General features: G+C 38.9%; 1 protein-coding gene and 1 pseudogene across 1 annotated transcript in view; one reads left to right on the forward strand and one right to left on the reverse strand.

Moving 5' to 3' along the window:
* The first annotated feature begins 5,474 nt into the window (after nucleotides 1–5,474).
* Nucleotides 5,475–22,095, forward strand: part of SMCO2 (single-pass membrane protein with coiled-coil domains 2) — a 19,972-nt gene continuing 3,351 nt past the window's right edge. The window contains 5 exon segments of the mRNA XM_007116353.1: nucleotides 5,475–5,602; nucleotides 7,448–7,562; nucleotides 13,763–13,899; nucleotides 14,565–14,711; nucleotides 20,215–20,305. Of these exon segments, the coding sequence (XP_007116415.1) occupies nucleotides 5,475–5,602; nucleotides 7,448–7,562; nucleotides 13,763–13,899; nucleotides 14,565–14,711; nucleotides 20,215–20,305 (618 nt within the window).
* LOC112066376 (uncharacterized) lies at nucleotides 9,797–9,913 on the reverse strand (annotated as a pseudogene).

Below are 22,095 nucleotides of genomic sequence, written 5' to 3' on the forward strand. Positions count from 1 at the left end.
GTGAGAAGATGGAAGAAGATGTCTGTTTCCTTAAAGAAATCGTGAGCTTCTTCGTGGGATGCCTGAAGTGGAGCTCCAAAAGAGTTTTTGAAATTGCAAGGGAATTGATCCTGATGGAATAGGGTCCCGCCCTCCCCCTCAAACAAACAAGGGTCTTCCAGGGAGCCTGAGGAAGGAGAGTGAAAAGAACTTTCTCGGAGCTTCGAAGGGCCGTGGAAGAGGATGAGGGAAACATGGTGTGTTCTGAATGGAGAAGCGCTACACCGCGGAGCTTTCTGGCGGTGGAGAGAGGATTCACATCAGGTGGCCTCCATCTGCGCAGTAATGTGGAAGCCGGGTCACTGCTGGCGCAGAGGGATGGCAGCGTTTGGGAGCGAGCCTGGCGGTGGGAAAGGAATGGAGCGAGACAGGAAACAGCTGCTGGGGCCCACGTGTTTGGGAAGCAACAAGAGATGCATAAAGTTTTGCTGAGTAACACTGAGAAGAATAGTCGTGTACGGGGGCGCTTAAGGACATGGTCCCTGGAGCCAGATTGAGCAGGTCTGAGTTTGAATCCCAGACCCGCCCCCCCTGTTTGGAAGGTGGTAAGAATTAAATTAGGTCCTATATGTAACACTTATATGTGCCTGGTACATTAGTAAACATGCATAAGTGCTAGATATTATTGTTGTTGTCGTTATTAAATTGTGGTGGGACCGCTCATCAGAATCTTGTGATTTTTCCTAAAGAAACATGAGGTCACCTGGGACAACAAAAGCTAGGAGCCTAGTCCTGATATGGGACAGGTACCCAAGGCTGAAGCTTAGCCCAGCAGGCACTGGGGGCCGGGGGGCAACGCGAGGGAGTCTGGGTTCCCAGCTAGGAAGAGAGCATAGGGAAGCCCAGGAGGGAGGTGAGACATCTCAGATTGAGCTTCTATCTGAGGAAACGCTCAGAGTGATGACAGGTCCTAATTTGTTGCCAGAAAAATCATGGCCACCATATGTGCATTTATCCCATTCCTTTGACAAAATTTTGCTGAGCACCTGTTATGTGCCAGCCACTCTTCTAGTGCTGGGGGTACAGCAGTCAACACAACACACAAACACCCTGTCTTCATGGAGCCCACATTCTAGTGGGAACACTAGCAATCGTCCAGCTCGACCCTAAACTCCTTCCTCACACGATTACCTTCATCTTCGCGACACACCAATTAGGCAGGTATTATCAAACCCATTTTTCAGACAAAGAATTAAATTTTGCCGCAAATCAAATAACTAATAAATGGCAAAACCAGGTTTCCAACACTGACCTAATTCTAATGTTTATACGTATGAAAAAACGTTCTGTATTTCATCTCCGTGCTGCTGAATAATTTTGGTAGGTGAAGGGGAAAGCCTTAAGAGTTGAGGGACTGAGAATCTGTAAAGTCAGAATGTTAGGCCCCTCGCATAGGTGCTAAGTTCCTGGAGAATGAGGGGAGAAGACGAGGTACGGAGGGAAATGTGCACTTAGCACTGAAGTCCTGGAAGAAGTGAAAGTGGGCTGTGAAGGCCATAGGCAAAGGCGAATAGGTGACCAAGCCGTAAAGTAGGAGCAGCCCTGGTTTGCAACGTGATCAACTGCTTCCTCATTCCTGCTGAGTGGGGAAGGAGTAGGTGAAGTCCTGTCCTCCCTCGTAGAAGGTCTCGGATGCTTTGTTCAGGCAAGGAGATGAAAGGGCAGGCATGGGAGAAGCCGAGGTTGGAAGAGCCTCCCAGAACCTCCTGTCAGAGGCCAGTAGATGATGGACAGAGGTTTGGGGCGGGGGAAGGATTTTGTTTCCAGAAAGCTGGCAAGAGAAGCAAGGAAGCTGGGAGACAGGCTGGAGAGGCAGGTAAAAGAATAGCAGGAGAGCACTGCATACCTGGAAACTTGTGAGAGGGGGTGGAAGGGTCACGAGTGCCACATTCCAAGTAGAATGTCAGAGAGGGCAAGTCCAACTGCAAACTCACCTGCCTAAGTGTGCACCCTCGTCAATGGCCTCCTATCTGCCTTTGGCGCTGGGGAAAGGAGGACCTGGCATCACCAGAATTTTCCAGGGAAACTTGACTGTTTCTAGTCTACCCCACTGAACTTAGAGGTATTTGTAATCACCAAACTGGGAAGAGCAAGGATATCACCAGGTATATACAATTTCACAGCCGTACCTGCTCATTATAACCCTGCCAGGGCCAGGGTGACACCAAATCCTTGATTCTTGGAACCATGCTTTAAAATTTCTGACATCTCAAATCGTCCAGCTAACAGGTACTGAAGAAGGTTATCTGGGTGGTCTGGCCTAGAGGAAATGCTCACAAAATGGAAGTTAGAGGTTTCCTGGGTTGTTTTTTAAAACGGTTGATCTGTTCCTTTTGACTAACGCTTCTCCCAATTTGTAATTTTAAAGGTTTTGATGAGGTGCGGCTGGAAGGAGGAGGGATCCATCAGTTGTACCCAACAGTCCTAGAGGCCCATAGTGTAAACATATAGGAATGAAGAGATGGGATGTAGGAAGGGGAAGACAGATTCTAGCTGACGAGGCCTAGAGTGCAGCCACTTCCAAACTTTAAGATGACTAGGAATCACCTGGGATCTTGCGAAAATGCAGAGGCTGATTCAGTGAGTCTAGGGTGGAACCTGAGATTCTGTATGTTTAGCAAAAGCTCCCAGTGTATACTGATGATCTACAGACCGTACTTTGAATAGCGAGGATCCACACTACATAACTAGTCAAAAGTTAGCTTCAAAAGATGGCTTATTTTGAGGTAAGAAGGCTGCTAACCAATCCATTAAAACATATTGGGAGGGGGATAGGGAGGGTGGGAGGGAGGGAGACACAAGAGGGAAGAGATATGGGAACATATGTACATGTATAACTGATTCACTTTGTTGTAAAGCAGAAACTAACACACCATTGTAAAGCAATTATACTCCAATAAAGATGTTAAAAAAAAACATATTGGACATCAAATTTATGTTTAATAGTAGGATGACTGCAAAACTTGTAGCCAGAGGTTTGCAGGTTGAAATCCTGTTTCTACCATTTTCTAGCAATAAAACTTTGGGCAGATCATGGATCATCTCTGAGTGTCAGTTTCTGCGTCTAAAAAAATCGAGGCAATAAGATCTGCCTTGGTTGACTGACTATACAGGGTGGATGTGAGGATCAGAGAAACAACTTAGTGAAAGTGCTTATAAACTGAAGGTGCTGCACGTGTATAAGCATATTATTATTATTTGTAATATTTGAAGCCAAAGAAACCTTACAATAGCTCCCATTTCTACTGTTATAAATAGATAGATACCATTGCCCAGCTTTTGCACTGTGTTTAACCCCATTCTACAGATGGGGAATGTAAGACCTAGAACCTTAAGATTAGGCCCAGCTGCTGAGTGTTGATGCTGTGATACGAACTCAGCCTGACTCTCCAAAATCCAAGCTCTTATTCAATGTATTCAGTTGATTAATTGTAGCAAACACCCATAGAAAAAGCATCATAGAAAAAAGTGATGGTCTAGAACAGGGGTTGGCAACTTTTATTTTTTTTCTGTAAAGGGCAAGATAGTAAATATTTTAAGCTCTGCATGCAAAGTTTAGGTCTGTCTTGCAACCATTTCATTCTGTCATTGCAGCACCAAAGCAGTAACAGACAATACATGAAGGAATGGGTACGGCTGTGTTCCAATAAAATGCTGTTTACAGAAACAGAAGGCAGGATGAATTTGGCCTGTGGACTATAGTTTGCCAATCCCTGGTCTAGAAGATTCTGAGTTGTCCAATATGGTAGCCACTTGCCACAGGTGGCTATCTAAATTTAAATGTATTTCTATTAAATTAAAAATTCAATTCCTCGATTGCATTAGCCACATCTCAAGTGCTCAGTAGACACAGGTGGCTGGTGCTACTGAAATGAACAGTGTAGAAAACATTTCCATCATCACAGAAAGTTTCATTGGAGAGCGTTCATCTAGATCATCTTTAGGATGGGGGAGAAATCCCTTATGAGTAGCTGTGAGGATATGGAAGTTCTGGGTCCTGGCTTTGCTATATGACTGTAAGTACATCATGCGAACTCCCAGAGCCTTGGTCAACGTGCACAGAAAATGGGGCTAATACCTTCCCCTCTGTGGTGTCGTGGGAACTGAATAAGGACATACGTGAGAAACACTTTGTAATTTATTAGGAGCCGCACAAACATAAGCCATCATTAGGACTCTTGTTATTTGAAATGTGAGGAAATGTATGGAGGCAGAATCTGTGTAGCTACCTGAATTGAGAAGAATAGATTTTCCTTTTAAATCACCCAATGGAAGCCATTAGGATGTCAAAGAGTTACCAAAATAAGGAAACCTTATTATTTGTACAGGATTCTAATTTTCGGACAGGAAAGAGACTAGGTAGATCTCAGTGGTCATTGTCTTTCAGAGCTTGGAATTGTGTTAGTAATGCTTCAGGATACACACAGACTGTCCGGATGGGAGCTGTGATGAGATCGGGCAGGTCACAGTGTCCTTCCTGAAAGAGATCAAAGGTTTATTCTTCTTTGTTGAGCTCAAGGTTCTGGCCTTTTCCTGCTGCTTCAACTTTACAGGGGTCCCCTTTGAACAACATCCACTGTGGATCCCCGCACAGGTCAAAGGTAAAGCTCAATTTTGCCACAGAGTGATAGGCCAGGCCCTTGGTTGCCCAGATTATTCCAGTATCTCTGTGATTACCAGTGCCTCTCCTTCCCTCTGTTTCGAATCGAAGCCATAATCACTCTTCTAGGACTATCCCTGCTAATCACTTCCATTCCTGTCAGTCTACCGCCCCCTCTGTCCCTCAGGGATTCTGTCCCACAGGGTCCTGGGGACCAGACCACCCTGCAGTGACAATTTACTATATATAGTTACTCAGTTGAGTGCACAAAGGAAAAGGTTTCTTTCTGTTTAAGGCTGGGTACCACCCTCTGATCTCTGCTAGTTACTACCAGTTACGTTTCGCATGGACCCTTTATTATGTCTTTTCATATGAGCTCCCTAGAACCTGTCTCACCCTTTTCTACCTTCTCTCCTATTTCCTTTTACTATTATTTTTCTCACTACAGTACTTAAATACTCTTAACAATTCAATTCTCTGCTCTGCACCTAACACTTGCCTGTCAGGCTGAAATGAAGATGCCTCTTCTCACACACAGCTGCCAGTAATATATACTGGTTGAACCTTTAGGAAAGTAATTTGGGAATATTTTTCTAAATCCTTAAAAATCAGTATATCATCTTACCAGGAGTTCCACTTCTAGGGAAGTATTCTAAGTAAGCAATACACTGAATGCACTGAAATGCACTGAAAATTCCTAAACAATTATATTCATTACTATATTGTTTACAGCAGTGAAAAATTAGAAATAATTGTCAACGATAGGAAAAGAGTAAAACAAACATCAACTTACAAACAGAAAGAAATATACCATTGGCCCTGAAGTGCTGAAGAAATGGCTCTCACGAAGCTAAGTGTCAAGATGCTTCTGCAGATGAAACCAGTTGTGAAGGAGCAACAGTTGACAGAGAAAAACAATGGCTTTCTCCAAAACATCGATGTGGCTGAAGGCGCAGTGCAGAAGTAAGTCAGGGCTGGGCTCCCAGGGGCAGTTTCTGGGGTCCTGTCTGGAGACTTCCTCAGCCTGGGAGGACCGAATGACGAGATTTCCAAGTTCAGGGTTGGGGTTGACATTCTTCTCTCTAATTCTTCTAATTTTGATCTCGCGAATATCTAGTGTGGTAGGTCCTGTGAGATAGTAAAGGGACCTATGGTCGTAAACTAGGCAGACATCAGTTGAATAGGAATGGTCAAGATTCTAGTCTTAATTTGTGAAAAAACGTTGATTGTTTTGTGCCTTCATCATCTTCACCTGCTAAAGATATAAACCATTTAATATGGTTTCTAGAGTAGAGGAAGCACACATTCATATAAATATTTGTTAAATATTTATGCATTTGTTAATACGTGATAAAAATGTATACTAATATAAACCAATGGTTAACAACCTTTTTAAATTGGAAGAACTTTTCTAAAGGAAAAGATTTTCCAGAACCCCTCATATGTCAAAAAAGCTACTATGATATCAAGGATGTTTTAAAATCCATTTAGAATTTATTAATAACAGTAGCATATACATTTGGAAACATTCAGCAGTATTTATTGAATCTATAGAAATGTATATACATTCCAGGACCATTTTCTTTCAGGGTAGGTATAGAATGCCCCCCAACTCAGGGTTCAAGACCCACAGATAGGAAACCACTGCCTTAGGCCTCCATCACAAGTATATTGCAATTCATTTAAAAGTATACTTGAGTGTGTGAGTGTGTGTGTGCCCATCTATACACATATATGCAGCCCAGCAAAATAACAGTAGTCCAGTAGGGAATGGGCAAGGGATTATCATAGCAAAGGAAGTACAAATGAGTTTTATACATACAGGCAAAGATGCTCAACCTTACTCATAAAAAGAGATTAAAACTACAGTGAGATACCAGTTTAAACATACCAGATTGGCGAAGGTCAAAAACTTTTCTAACACATGGTTTTAGAAAAGGAGTGGGAAAACAGGCACTCATCATTTTTGCTGAAAGTGTAAATGGATTTAACCTCTTCAAAGAATAATTTGGTAAAAATCTATCAAAAATTTAAAATATACATATCTATTGACCCAGCAATTCTATTTTTAGGGTTATCCAATGGATACTCTTGTACATATACACATAGATATGTAGGGATATTCACTGCAGCATTGTTTGCAGTAGCAATTGATTAGAAACAGTGTACATAAACATTAATAAAGAACTGATTAGCAAATTATGATATAGCCTCATGATGGAATACCATATAACAATTTTTAAAAAGAGGCAGCTCTATAGGTACTAATATGAAATGGACTCCAAGATAATATCCTCTCATTTGTATTTTAAAAGGCATGCATATATTTATATAAACATAGCTGCTTATTTATGCATAGAATCTCTGTGGAAGAATAAAGAAGAAACTAGTAAATGTTGGAAGGAGGACGTCTTGGGTCTAGAAATCATGATGGGAGCACAGACTTACTCCTTTCCTTTGAACCATATGACATTTTTTTAACTCTACTTTTTAAAGAAGGATATTTGTTTATTTTACACACACATTTGCATATACACACAAAGAGCTGCAATGGCTTCAGAATTCAGAATCTCATTTTGAATCATTTATTGATTCAGTCAGCAAATATTTATCCAGCCTCTCTATTCCTATCTCGTGTGATGCACTACACTAGACATGATTCACACAGAATGAAATCAGTACAAGAGTAGCAGGTGCTCTTTGGGGCTGGAAAGATCCAGTGTTCTCCCTCTAGAGAAGTTTAGGGCAGGCCTAAACTATAGACTGAAGACATAATATCAGTATCTTTTTCAGTTGTGTGACTTACAGTTTGCTAAGGGAATTTACCAAAATGGACCGCATCTTGGACAGATCAGATGATGAGGACATTTTCTCTGAAAACTCTCAAACTGACTTCCTTCATGATTTGGAGACTAAAAAATGGGTAAGGGACAGACTTAAATGTTACAGTGGGTGAAGAGAGGAACTTCATATTTCATATCTCAAAGCAGCAAGGATATTATCACAAGGTTTCCTCATAATAGGTGTGAGCTGTTCAGGGCTTAAAATCAAGATGGAGGCATTCCCTCCTCTGAAGGCTGCTGTTATTACACAAGGGACTTACTAGTATTCCCATACAAAGAATTGCACATTACCTTATTTTTGTCCTTGGGATTTGTGAAATAACTGTGACATTTTTTACCTCAGAGCAAATTACTGTATGTAGAATTGCCCCCTGGATTGCAGATTGTCTTCCAATAGATGCATTAGAGAGATCCATTTACTCATTTTTAATTGAAGTATGGCTGATTTAGAATATTATATTAATTTCAGATGTACAGTACAGTGATTTAATATTTTTATAGATTATACTGCATTAAAAGTTATTATAAAATATTGGCTATAATTCCCTGTGCTATACAATATATCCTTGTTGCTTATCTATTTTATACATAGTAATCCCTTACCCCTAATTTGTACCTCCCTCTTTTAGTTAATCACTAGTTTGTTTTCTACATCTGTGAGTCTGTTTTTGCTTTGCTATATACATTTGTTTATATTGTTTATTAAATTCCATATATGATATCATACAGTATTTGCCTTTCTCTCTCTGGCTTATTTCACTAAACGTAATATTCTATAGATCCATTCATGTTGCTTTAGATGGCAGAATTTCATTCTTTTTACAGCTGAGTAGTATTCCATTGTGTGTATATATATATATATATATATATATATATATATATATATACACACACACACAACATCTTCTTTATCCATTCATGCTGATGGACACTTAGGTTGCTTCCGTATCTTAGTTATTATAAATAGTGCTGCTATGGATATTGAGGTGCATGTATCTTTTTGAATTAGTGTTTTCATTTTTTCTGGATATATACCCAGGAGTAGAATTGCTGGATTGTATGATAGTTCTATTTTTAGTTTTTTGAGGAACCTCCATGCTGTTTTTCATAGTGGCTGCACTAATTTACATTCTCACCAACTATGTACAAGGGTTCCCTTTTCTGCATATCCTCACCAACATTTGTTATTTGTAGACTTTTTGATAATAGCCGTTCTGACAGTTGTGAGGTGATATCTCATTGTTGTTTTGATTCTCATTTCTCTAATAATTTAGCAATGTTGAGTGTCTTTTCATGTTCCTGTTGGCCATCTGTATGTCTTCTTTGGGAAAATGTCTATTCACGTCTTATGCCCATTTTGGGATTGGGTTGTTTGTTTTGATATTGAGTTGCTTATATATTTTGGATATTAATCCTTTATCGATCATATCATTTGTAAATATTTTCTTCCATTCCGTAGGTTGTCTTTTCGTTTTGTTGATGATTTCCTTTGCTGTGCAAAAACTTTTAAGTTTACTTAAGTCCCATTTGTTTATTTTTGCTTTTATTTCTTCTGCCTTAGGATACAGATCCAAAAAAAATATTGCTACAATTTATGTCAAAGAGTGTTCTGCCTATGTTCTCTTCTAGAAATTTTATGGTTTCCATTCTTACATTTAGGTCTTTAAACTATTTTGAATTTATTTTTGTATATGGTGTGAGGGAATGTTCTAATCTCATTGGTTTACATGTAGCTGTCCAATTTTCCCAGCACCACTTACTGAAGAGACTGTTTTTTCTCCATTGTATATTCATGCCTCCTTTGTCATAGATTAATTGACCATAGACATGTGGGTTTATTTCTGGGCTCTCTATTCTGTTCCATTGATCTATGTGTCTGTTTTTGTGCCAGTACCATGCTCTTTTGATTACAGTAGCTTTGTAGTACAGTCTAAAATCTGGGAGAGTGATACCTCCAGCTTTGTTCTTTTTTTCTCAGGATTGCTTTGGCAATTCAGGTTCTTTTGTGGTTCCATATAAATTTTAGGATTATTTGTTTTAGTTATATGGAAAATGTCCTGGGTATTTTAAATAATAGAGATTGCATTAAATCTGTAGATTGCTTTGAGTAGTATGGCCATTTTAATAATATTAATTCTTCTAATCCAAGAGCATGGGATATCTTTCCATTTCCTTATATCATCTTCAGTTTCTTTCATTAATTTTTTTTATAGTCTTCAGAGTATATAGGTCTTTCACCTTCTTAGTTAAGTTTATTCCTAGGTGTTTTATTCTTTCTGATGCAGTTTAAAGTGGGATTTTTTTTACTTTCACCAAAAATATGGAACATTTCACGAATTTGAATGTCACCCTTGTGCGGGGGCCATGCTAATCCTTATATTGTTCCAATATATTGTTCCAATTTTAGTATATGTGCTGCTGAAGTGAGCACCCATTTACTCTTAATTCAGTCTGAACCTCTCTCAGTCTGAAATTCAGTCACCCAGCTGACATGGAATGGAGAAATTTGGACAAAATGCCTGAGATTGTCCTGGAGAGGGTTTATGCTTTCATTTAGTTGAAAACAAATGCATGGCCAAGACCCCTTTTATTATTGATGAGCAGATCTCTCCATAGATTCCCCAGGCTATTGGCTATAGAGGGAGGTGGTTTCAACCAGTCAGAAAAACATACAGAAATGATGGAGTGGGTATTTCCTACTCCTAGGCTTATCCAGCCCCTATGGAAGCTCCGGATTCATCTCTTTGTCTACTTCTCTTTTGAATACATTTTGGATTCGAGGATGGCTAACTCTGCAATCCATAGAAGGAAAGGTCCTCAAAGAATATCCCAAACTGGACTTTACCTTCAAGGACTCTGCAGTAAGGAAAAAAAGAAGCAAAAGAACTAGAAGGGGATAGAAGGTGTGAAGGAATGGAGTTAGACGTGTGGAGTATAGATAATAATAAGACAAAAAGTGGAAAGAGACAGACAGACATACACTTGTTATAAAAAAAGAATAGTAGGAACTGAATTAGAAGAGTAGTCTTAGGATGGGAAAAGAAAATAGGGAGATTGAGGAAATCGTAGGGATGATCTTAGGGAACACATGAATTGAAGGTATAACTCTATAAATAGTGTCATCTGATTCTTTGCAGGGGCCTTGTCCCTGTACTCCAGGTAAGGGCTGCTACCATTAGACCTACTTTTCCAGGACAACTTCCCTGTACTTGTGGTTCAGTGAACCCTGCTGAATCCTGTTAGTCAGTGAATGGTGATATCATCACTTGTTGGCCTAGGACAGAATAAGTTTAATTAGATAATAAAATTATTCCCTCTGTAAAGAGTTTATCAAATAGTCCACACTCTCAGGGTATAAGGCACTGTTATAGACTATTTCTTACAAACTTCAAATCAGAGCATAACGGTTTAACAAAATATTTTTTTAAATTTATGATTGTATTTCTTTATGTCTGTTTATATGGAAAATTCTATAATTACATAAAAATAAATAATAGGCAATCACATAATTAACAAATAATTTTTAAAAAATTTGTCTATCTGCTGACAAGAGGACAGATATATGACTTCTTGAGGAAGAAACCTTATTCTATTATTCTCTGAAAACAAACCAGGAGGTCTCTACTTTGCATGATCTTATCTTCGTCTTTTATAAGAGAAAGATTTAAAGGACAGGTTCAGAAAATGGACAAAGAATTAAGAGGAGTAAAGAAAAAATTGTTGGTTTAATTAACAAAATAGGCTCTTTAGCCAGACTGCCAAAGCTGCCATGTCTAACCATCAAAGCCCCCTAAGATACTTAGAAATGAATATTTTGCTCTGGTTTCACATTGCTAATCCCTGGCACTGCTACATACAGTGTCGATTTCGGATGCCAGGTCAGTGAACAGACTTTCCTATTTCCTGCTTTTGTTTGCATCTCTCACAAGCAGAATGTATTTGCCTGTTTCTGAAGCCTATTTATTCTAAAAGCACTTACTGAGGATCCCCTATGTGCTAGGATACATATATATAAAATCCTTTCCCCTCAGTGAGCTCACACGCTAGGAGGGACTCAGACGAGAACGTGGCTGTGTAAGATCCATCCTAGAAGTAGCAGATGAGCTATGAAGTACACGGGAGGGAGGGCTGTACAGGGAGAAGACTGGGGATATGACAACTGAGGTTTGAAGGATGAGCTGGATGGAAGACAAGCGTTTCAGAAAGCAGGAACAGCACATGCAAAGATAATGAAGCCAAAGAGAAACTGTGTTGTGAGAGAGGAAGGGTGCAGGAAAAGGCATGACAGGCAAGCAGGCAGGCAGGACACTGAGGTAGGGATAGAGCAGGATGCAGACAGGAAGCCAGGACATCAACAGGAGTCAAGAACTGATGAGGACTCAAAGTAGGGCCCTGTCTGGGATGCCATGAGCAGTGATGCTGGGGGGATGGGAAAAAAGTACACCGATTTAAATGACAGGTATTACTAGTGGATATGCACAAAGTGGATATAACATAGGTAATGAAGAGGGAAAAGAATGTCTCCCATGGCAATTCAAGAACGTCCTTCAGGTTTCTGGCAGAGGCATCTGGATGGATAGGGAGACCATTTGCAAGGGTGGGGAACCCGAACTAGGTAGAGGGGAAATATGATGAGTTCCATTTTTTACTTTCTGAGTTTGTGGTGCCTAGGAAACATCCAAATGGAGACATGTGAGCTCTTCAAAGAGCTGCATGTAAATGGAAAATAATGCCCTTAGACTGTGTATTTCGTGCAAGTACACATTTAGTCTGTTATTTAAAAAACACACACATTTCTTTATGTGTTCAGTCCTGCAGATTTTAAAAACTCTTTTTGTTTCTACTTCCTGCCTTTTGACTCTTTTGCAGTATATTAACCATTACCGTGAAATGACTGATAAAGATAAGAAATATCACCATCGATTATTGGACATAGAACTCTAGAGATGATCTGGCCCAATTTTCTTACTACAGGCCAGGAAGCTGAGCTTTACAGTGGTTAAGTGACTTGTTTAACATCCACAGCAGTAGAACAAGACTTAGACCTCTGGTCCTCTGATTCCCAATGTGGTGTCTTTCTCTACATCACAGTGTTTCTGCTGCTTTTGAATATCCTGGTCAAAGATATGGTGGAAAGAAATTGAAATTGTGGATGCTTTTTATTCATGAAGAGGTAGATAAGAGATAGTGGAGTCACGTAGTACTTGGAAAATCTAGCCTTGGTTTCTTCATCTGTAAATGTGATAATAAACCTACATCACTGGTGAGGTGACACTGGGTTGTGAGAGTGCCAGTGGTAGGGACTAGGTATTCTTTAATCTGAACCCAAGTCCTAAATACAATTCCATGGTTTTGGAATCAGAAAACCTAGTTCAAGTTCTAGTCCATATACTTACCAGCCATGTCGATTGGTTTCCTGTGGCAGCTATAGCAAATTAGGCTTGGTGGTTTAAAACCACACACGCACACAAATGTATTCTCTTATAGTTCTGGAGGCCAGAATTCCAAAATCAAGGGGTCAGCGAGCCCACGCTCCCTCTGAAGGCTCTTGGGGAGAATGTTTCTCTGCCTCTTCCAGGTTTTGCTGGCTCCAGACATTCCTTAGTTTGTAGCTGCATAAACTCCAGTCTGCCTCCGTCTTCACAAGAGTTTCTCTGTGTCTTTTCCTCTTGTTTCTCATTAGGACACTTGTCATTGGATTTAGGACCCACCCGGGTAATCCAAGATAATCTCATCTCAAGATCATTAACTTAATTACCTCAGCAAAAACCCCTCCCTTTTTCTTTTTTTTTTTTTCCCAAATAATGTCACATTGTCAGGGCCTAGTATTAGGACATGGACATATCATTTTGGGGTCATCGCTTAACTCACTACACCATATGACCTTGACCAAATCACTAAATAGGAATGACCTAGGGGATTTCAGTACCTACCTTTATCCACCTCAGGGCTATCATGAGAATTAAAAGAAATGATGTACATGAAGGCAATTTGTGGAGGTATGTGAATGTTATTCCTATTGACTTGGTCAGTGATTTACACAGATATTTCAATAAGAAACTGATCTGTTCTCTCTACTCTCCATGTCCCTGCCCCAGCCTTCCTCTGTCACAGAGCAGGAGGGCATGTCAGCCTATCTCACAGATGCATCAGAAGACTCCAGCCTCAGAGGGGGCTATGTGCTTGCCCCCAGAGAAGGGGGCATGGGTACAATAGAGGAGCCACCACCTCTTGTGATAACCCTTTTGTTCTGCTTTGCTTTCTTCATGATCTTCATCAGGATATGTTGGAGCTGGAGGCTGGGCACGACCAGGACCTGCAGAGTGAACAGGATGAGCAAGAAAGAGATCAGGTTCAGCAAGAAGATCCCCAGGCATCCACATCTTTGCAGTTTTCAAAGGAGAACATTCCTGAATGGTAAGCCCTGGAGCGTGCAAGAAGGAACATTTAATAATGTTTTGTGGAGGGGAAAATGAAATTTAGCAGAGATCTTAGGGACAGCCTAGAAGATTTAAAATCCATACATGTCTTGAACCATAAAGCACTCATGTGCACAGGTAACTACCTACATGTTCCAGCAAGAATGCAGAAGAAGGACATTTCTAGGGATATAGGAAAAGCCATGGAGTTCTCTTTACACACTTTTCTTCGGAGCCTGGGATTAACACATGTCTTATCACTCTCAGATAATTTTCTAGAGATGAAAATTATTATAATTACTATTAAAAATGTACTGTTATATCCTTATGGACCCTTTCCCTATTGTATAACTTCTTCTCCTTCACCAAGATGCAACCACCATCCTGAAATATTTAACATTCATTCCATGCAGGGAAATTAAAAATATATCTATATTTTTTACTGAACGTAAAACATGCTTTATTTTCTCCAGCCTTATGCAGATCTGTTAAAATGGATATTAAATAAATGTCCAAACTCCTTTCTTGAAGCCTAAGTGCCTACCTGGCCCATTTTGGTGACAGAAAATGAATAAGCAGACCAATTTGCCATCCAGAGAAAGAGGGTTTCAGGCTTTCCCATTTTCTACCTTAAAACTGATTGTAATACTATATCTGTAGGAGTCAGGAGAACATGTTCTTCCAGCCAAACCACTGGACTACAAAGATGGGTCCACAAGTGAAAGAACTTGGAGCTGATCACATAGGCTGGATGGAAAAAATTAAAAATGTTATACAAAAAATAAACCTAACAGAAAACACAGTGAAGAGGTAATTGTAGGGTGTCGGCGTTGGTCAGAAAATAATGGAAAGTTTCATAGCTTCAGAAACTTAAGAAATTCTGGGTTTAAGGTGGTAAAGTCTTTAGGGTAATAAGTTATCTGCATCTTTGCTCTCTCTTCTCTCAAGGGAAGGACTTCCCTCAGAGGCTCTCTCCTTGAAGCCACATTAATAGTTATCAAAAGGACATATTGAAGTTCCCAGTGATCCTTGAGTTTTATCCAGTATTGTCCAAAGGGATCCAACCAATATGGCATGAAAAAACTATTAAAGTTTATTTGTTAATGCATATCTGAATTTAAGTGGAAAGTTTCAAGATGAAACAGAAGTGATGAAGTTGTTATTTGTCCCATCACTGGTATAAAGAGAGTGGGCTTTGGAGTCAGAGGGACCCAGGTTTGAATCCTGACATTGACATTTCTTGGACAGGTTAATCAACCTTTTTTAAGCCTTGACTTTCCTCTTCTATAAAAAGGGAGTAATGACAGCCACCTCATTGGTTTACTGTGGGTATTAAATAAAATACCGTATGTAAAGCATTTAATACAGAGCCTGGTACATAATAAACAATTAATAAATGGAAGCTATTTTTAGAAATAAATTCCTCTGGCCTTCTGAACCTTCCTGCCACATTCGAATCTCTTTCCTAATGCAGGGCTACTCTTCTAGATGTTTCTTTACCTTTCAGTTAAATATCTTCTTTACATTCAGTTAAACATCACCATACCTTACAGCTAAACATCTCTTTACATCAGCCTTATCCTGACTATCCTATTCAAAATGGCCTTTTGTTTTCTTCCAGAACATGAATGATATCTGGACTTTAAAAGATTCTGTGGGGGCTTCCCTGGTGGCGCAATGGTTGCGCGTCCGCCTGCCGATGCAGGGGAACCGGGCTCGCGCCCCGGCCTGGGAGGATCCCACATGCCGCGGAGCGGCTGGGCCCGTGAGCCATGGCCGCTGGGCCTGCGCGTCCGGAGCCTGTGCTCCCCAACGAGAGAGGCCACAGCAGACGGAGGCCCGCATACCACAAAAAAAAAAAAAAAAAGATTCTGTGTTTTTATTAATTCAAATTCTGCACATTAAAATTTCTTTCCATTTTTGAAACTAGTGTAAAATTCACATACAGTAATATTATATCTTTTATTCCATTATATAAATATACCACAGTTTATCCATTCACTAACTGAGGCACATTTAGATTTTTTAGCAATCATGAATAGAGACACTGTAAACATTCACATGTAGTTTTTTGTGTGAACACACATTTTTATTTTCCTTGGGTAAATAATCAGAAGTTGGAATGCTGGGTCCTATAATAAGTGTACGTTTTTTGTTGTTTTTTGTTTTTGTTTGTTTGTCTGTTTTGGCTGCGCCGGCTCACAGTTACACACTCGGGATATTTTGGTTGCGGTGTGCAGCCTTCTAAGCTGCGGCATGTGAACTCTTAGTTGCGGCATGCATGTGTGATCTAGTTCCCCAACTAGGGATCGAACCCAGGCCCCCTGCATTGGGAGCACGGAGTCTTACCCACTGGATCACCAGGGAAGTCCCAATAGTTGTATGTTTATACTTGTAAAAATCTGACAAACTGTTTGAAAATGACTCTGATATTTTGCATGATGTCTGCTTTCTTGCTGTTTTCCCCTGCAGTGGGGAGAGAGCGTTCTAGTCTTCCTCTTCTTATAAGGATATTAATCCCATTATGGGGCTCCACCCTCATGACTATATCTAAACCTCCCTCCCTCCCTAAGGTCCCAACTCCCAATACCATCCCATTGGGCCATTGGGGTTTCAAAATATAAATTTTGAGGAGGCACAAACATGCAGTCCATACCAGGTAGAGATCAAAGTTCCTTTTTTTTTTTCCCAAGATCCCTTTCTTTTTTCTTTTTTTTTGGCATATGTATATCCAGTTGTTACAGCAACATTTATTGAAAAGAGTTTTACTTTTCCTATGGAATTACCTTACATCATTGTTGAAAAATCAGTGGGTCATATATGTGTGAATCTATTTCTGGATTATTTATTCTGTTCCAATAATCTATATGTTTATACTTTCAGTAATACCACATTACCTTGATTACTGTAGCTTTATGTTAAGTCTTGAAATTAGGTAGTGAGCGTTATTCAATTTTGTTCTATTTTTTTCTGAGTCAAATACTAATTTTTATTATCTGATCATCTTTTTCTTTTCTTTTTTTAAAAATTAAAAAAAATTTTATTTTATATTCAAGTATAGTTGATTGACAATGTTGTGTTAGTTTTAGGTGTACTGCAAAGTGATTCAGTTATACATACACATGTATCTATTCTTTTTCAAATTCTTTTCCCATTTAAGTTATTACAGAATATCGAGCAGAGTTCCCTGTGCTGTATAGTAGGTCCTTGATTTTTGTTCTAATTTTTAAAAATTGTTTTGGCTATTCTAACTTTTTTTTCTGCTTTTCCATGTAGATTTTACAATCAACCTGTCAATTTTGCTGTGATTTTGGTTGGAACTACCATTAATCTATAGATAAATTCTGGGAAGAATTAACAATTTAGCAATATCAACTCTTCTGATTCATGAACACAGTATTTCTGTCTATTTAGGTCTTCTTTGATTCCTTCCATCAGAGTTGTATAGTGTTCCGTGTACAGATATTTCACATTTTGTTAGATTTACACCTAAGTATTTCATGTTTTTGGTTTTATTATAAATGGTACTTAAAAATTTTCAATTTCTTATTATTAATAGCTAGTATATAGAAATACAGTTGACTTTTGCATACTGACTTTGTGTTGTGACCTTGCTAAACTCATTTATTAGTTCCAGTAGTTTTCATAGGTTATTTGGGATTTTCCACATAGATAATTATGTCATCTGCAAATAGAGAGAGCTTTCTATCTTCCTTTCCAATCTGTATTCTTTTTACTTCTTTTTTTTGCCTTATTATATTGGCTAGAACTTCTAGTACGATGTTGAACAGGAGGGGTGACAGCAGATAGCAGCCCTACTTACTTTGTTCCCAATCTTACAGGAAAAGAATTAAGTGTGATATTATCTGGGTTTTTGTTTGTTTGTTTTTAAAGATGCCCTTTCTCAGACTGAGAAAGTTTCTTCTATTCCTAGTTTACTGAGTTGTTTTTAAAATCAGAAATGATACTGAATTTTTTCAATAGCTTTTGCCGCATCTATGAATGATCATGTTTTTTGTTTGTTTATACGTCTCTTGATATGATGAACTATAGTGATTGGTTGGTTTTTGAATGCTGAACCAGCCTTGAATTCCCAGAATAAATCCTCCTTGGTCATAATATATTATCCTTTTTATATGTTGTTGGATTCAGCTTACTAAAATGGAACTTTTGCATGTATGCTAATGAGAGATATTGACCTGTGTCTTTCTTTCTTGTAATGTCCTAGTGTTAGTATCAGAGTAATGCTTGCCTCGTAGAAAAAATTGGGATGTTTTCGCACATTTTCTATTTTCTGGATGAGTCTGTGTAAAACTGGCATAATTTCTTTCTTAAATGTTTGATTGGATTCACCAGTGAAGCCATATTGCCTGGAGATCTTATTGTGGTAAGATTTTTTTTTTTTTTTTTTTTTTGCGGTACCTGGGCCTCTCACTGTTGGGGCCTCTCCCATTGCGGAGCACAGGCTCTGGACGCGCAGGCTTAGCGGCCATGGCTCACGGGCCCAGCCGCTCCGCGGCATGTGGGATCTTCCTGGACCGGGGCACGAACCCATGTCCCCTGCATCGGCAGGCAGACTCTCAACCACTGCACCACCAGGGAAGCCCTGTGGTAAGATTTTTAACTACAAATTTAATTTCTTTACTGATATATAGGGTTATAGTGCTACTCAGGCTATCTAGCTCTTGAGTATATTTTAGTGGCAGATTGTATCTGTCAAGGAATTTGCCCATTTCATCTAAATTGTCAAATGTATTGGCCTAAAAATCTGAATAATATTCTCTTGTTATAATTTTTATTTTGAAATAATTATAGATTCACAGGAGTTTTCAAAGAAATATACAGGATAGTCCCATGCACCCTTTTCTCAGCCTTCCAAATGTAACATCTTGCCTAACTCTAGTGTGCCATCAAAACCAAGAAATTGATATTGGTATTATCGACTGAGCTTATTCAGACTTCACTAGTTACAGGTGCACTCGTGTGTGTGTGTGTGTGTGTGTGTGTGTGTGTGCATAGATCTATGCAATTTTATCACAAGTGTAGCCTTGCATAACCACCACCACAATCAAGATTCTAACCTGTGTCATTGCACAAGACTCCTTGTGTTACCCCTTTATAGTCACACTCGTTCTCTCCCGCCCATCCCTAACCCCTGGCAGGACAAATCTGTTCCATGTGTTTATAAAATTATGTTATTTCATGAATGTTACATAAATCAAATCATGCAGTTATGTATCTTTTTGAGACTGTTTTTTACAGTCAGCATAATTTCTCTCAGGTTCATCCAGATTGTCTCATGTATCAACAGTTCCTTCCTTTCCATCACTGAGTAGTAGTCCATGGTATGGTTCATATATATATTCTGTCTAGTTTTTGGCTATTATGAATATAGCTATTTTGAACATTCATGTACAGCTTCCTGTGTGAAAGCAGGTCTTCATTTCTCTGGGATAATTCCCCAAGGGTGAAATTGCTGGGTCATATGGTAAGTTTGTTTTCAGCTTTGACAGAAACTGCCAAATTATTTTTCAGAGTGGCTATACCATTTTATGTTCCCATCACCAATGTATGAGTGATCCAATTTCTCCACATCCTTACTAACATTTAGTGTTATCACTATTTTTCACCTTAGCCATGCTGGTAAGTTTACAGTGATATCTCGTAGTTTAAATTTGCATTTCTCTAATAACTAATAGTGTTGAACATCATTTCATGTGTTTATTTGCCATCTATATATCTTCTTGGTGAAAAATCTGTGATGTCTTTTGTTCATTTTCTAATTGCAAGGTTTTTTTTAATGTTGAGTTTTGAGAGCTCTTCATATATTCCAGATATAAGACCTTTGCTGGATATATGACATGTAAATCCATTTAAGAGAGTCTTTGGCCAAGCAAAAGTTTTAAATTTTGATGAGGTCCAGTTTATCAACATTCCCTCTTATGGGTAGCGCCCTTGGTTTCAAGACTAAGAACTCTTTGCCTAGTCCTAGGTCCCAAAGATTTTCTGTGTGTTTTTTTTTTCCTAGAAATTTAACTAAGCTTCCATTTTAGTCATTTTACATTTCTGCTCCTATATCCAGTTAGGACTACACTTCTTTACTATTATCTAGATTACTTAGAATGTTTTTTACTTTCTTGGATTGCATTTATGACTTCCCATTACAACACAATTACTACCCAAGAGTCCTCTTATATAGGAGTACGATTTCATTTTTGAAAGGTCAAAAATGATCTTTCAAGATCAAAAAAGATGATCCATTGGGGATTTTTCTTAAGCCACAGGACTTAGTCCATCTCTTGGTCTGTTGCAGCTTATTAAGTGAGGTGATGTCCCTGGAGGACCAAACTGAAAAGCTGAAGTCACACCAGGACCTTGACTCTGATCAGGGGGCAAACTTCGAGGTAAGCTGGAAGCCTGGAAAAAAATTTGGGAGGTTCTGGGGACTTTACCACCTCTTCCCACCCCATTTATTGTTTAACAGGTCACAGCAAGAATTAAAACCCATCTTCTGTCACAAGGAGGAGAGCTCTCTGGTGGTCAGTTCTGAGCACATTTCACCTGGGTACCACCACTTCTATTCTCTAACAACACGAAAAGTCTAGATTTTTCTGTTCTACCTAGAAACTCGGTCAAATTTGACAGGTTTATATCTCAATGCCATTTAAGATAATGATGAGTTCCTTAAGGGAAAACTTCTCTTAATATTTGTATCCCAGCACCTAACAGTACAGAGAAAACATGCAGGAAATACATCTTTGTGAAGAACTGCACCCTTAGAAGGTAGGAGATATATTTGTGTTTGTCTTTGATGCCTTCATGAAGAGTTCTTGTGGTAGTTTTCACAGTCTCCAAAGTTTTCCTGTTATTTTATGTCCTTGCATTTCTTAGAGACTCTTTTCTAAGAAAGGTTTAATTTTCCCTTTTTAAAGGAGTCGTAGAATGTTAGAAAAGTAGTGACCAACTTTGGATAAGAATTAGACTTCAGAGCCCTGGCTGGTAGTTTTTCTTCTCTAATAAACTTCAGGCATTTGAAGAAAAGCCTATAAAAATGGAAAAAGTCTGTATCTAACTACCCTTTTTATTGAAATTGCCAGCTTCTGCTTTAGTTCAAGCCAAATTTAAATTAAGCGGATTTCGAAAGAAGGAGAAAAATGCCTCTTTTATTGTTGGAAGGTAATATTTATTTAGACCCCTCCCATAATAAAAGCCATCTACAGATAAGCACAGATTTTTCACTGAGGAAAAAAAAACTACTTTTAACTAAGATTTAGTGCAACATTTTGACATAGCAACCTCATTTTGTGCTAGTTGAAAAGTCAAGAGTTTTCCCACTACCTAGGGCTTTGGAAACTGCAAACTATGAAGAAAGGGAAGAGGACAAGGGGAAAGAAATATTCTGCTTTAAAAAATTTCCTCCAAAAGTCAGCGGTATTACAGGAATGTAGATTTCAGCAGGAGGAAGGAATAGGAAGGGATGGATATCAAAAGAATGAACAGAGTAAGATAGAAGAGCACAGAGACAAATGAAAGTGAGGTTAAAAAACAAACCAACAAGGCTTGGATAATATGAAAAGGGAAAAGAATCTGAAAAAGAATGGATATATGTATATGTATAACTGAATCACTTTGCTGTACACCTGAAACTAACACAACATTGTAAACCAATTATGCTCCAATATAAAATAAAAAATTAAATTAAAAATATAAATAAATAAAAACAGACATATTTTGCAAATGCAAAAAAATATGAAAAGGGAAGGCATCACAAATATGTACGGAGATTCTCTATCCTGGAAATATACAGCTTTGTATACACTCTAAAAACACGGGCACAGACTTGAAAACAAGAAACAGTCCAAATATTTATCAACTGGTAAGTGGATAAACTGTGGTATATGCTACATGATGGAATGCTACTCAGCGATAAAAAGGAACGGATTTCTTAATCATCCAGCAACATAAATGAATCTCAAATGCATTATGCTAAGTGAAAGAAGCCAGACTTGGAAGATTAGACATATGATTCCACTTCTGTACCACTCTGAAAAAGGTAAAACCATAGGAATAAAAAATAGATTAGGGGATTCCCTGGTGGCACAGTGGTTGAGAGTCCGCCTGCCGATGCAGGGGACACGGGTTCGTGCCCCGGTCCGGGAAGATCCCACATGCAGCGGAGCGGCTGGGCCCGTAA

This window comes from Physeter macrocephalus, chromosome 6 (genome assembly GCF_002837175.3).
Source record: "Physeter macrocephalus isolate SW-GA chromosome 6, ASM283717v5, whole genome shotgun sequence".
Lineage (NCBI taxonomy): Eukaryota > Metazoa > Chordata > Mammalia > Artiodactyla > Physeteridae > Physeter > Physeter macrocephalus.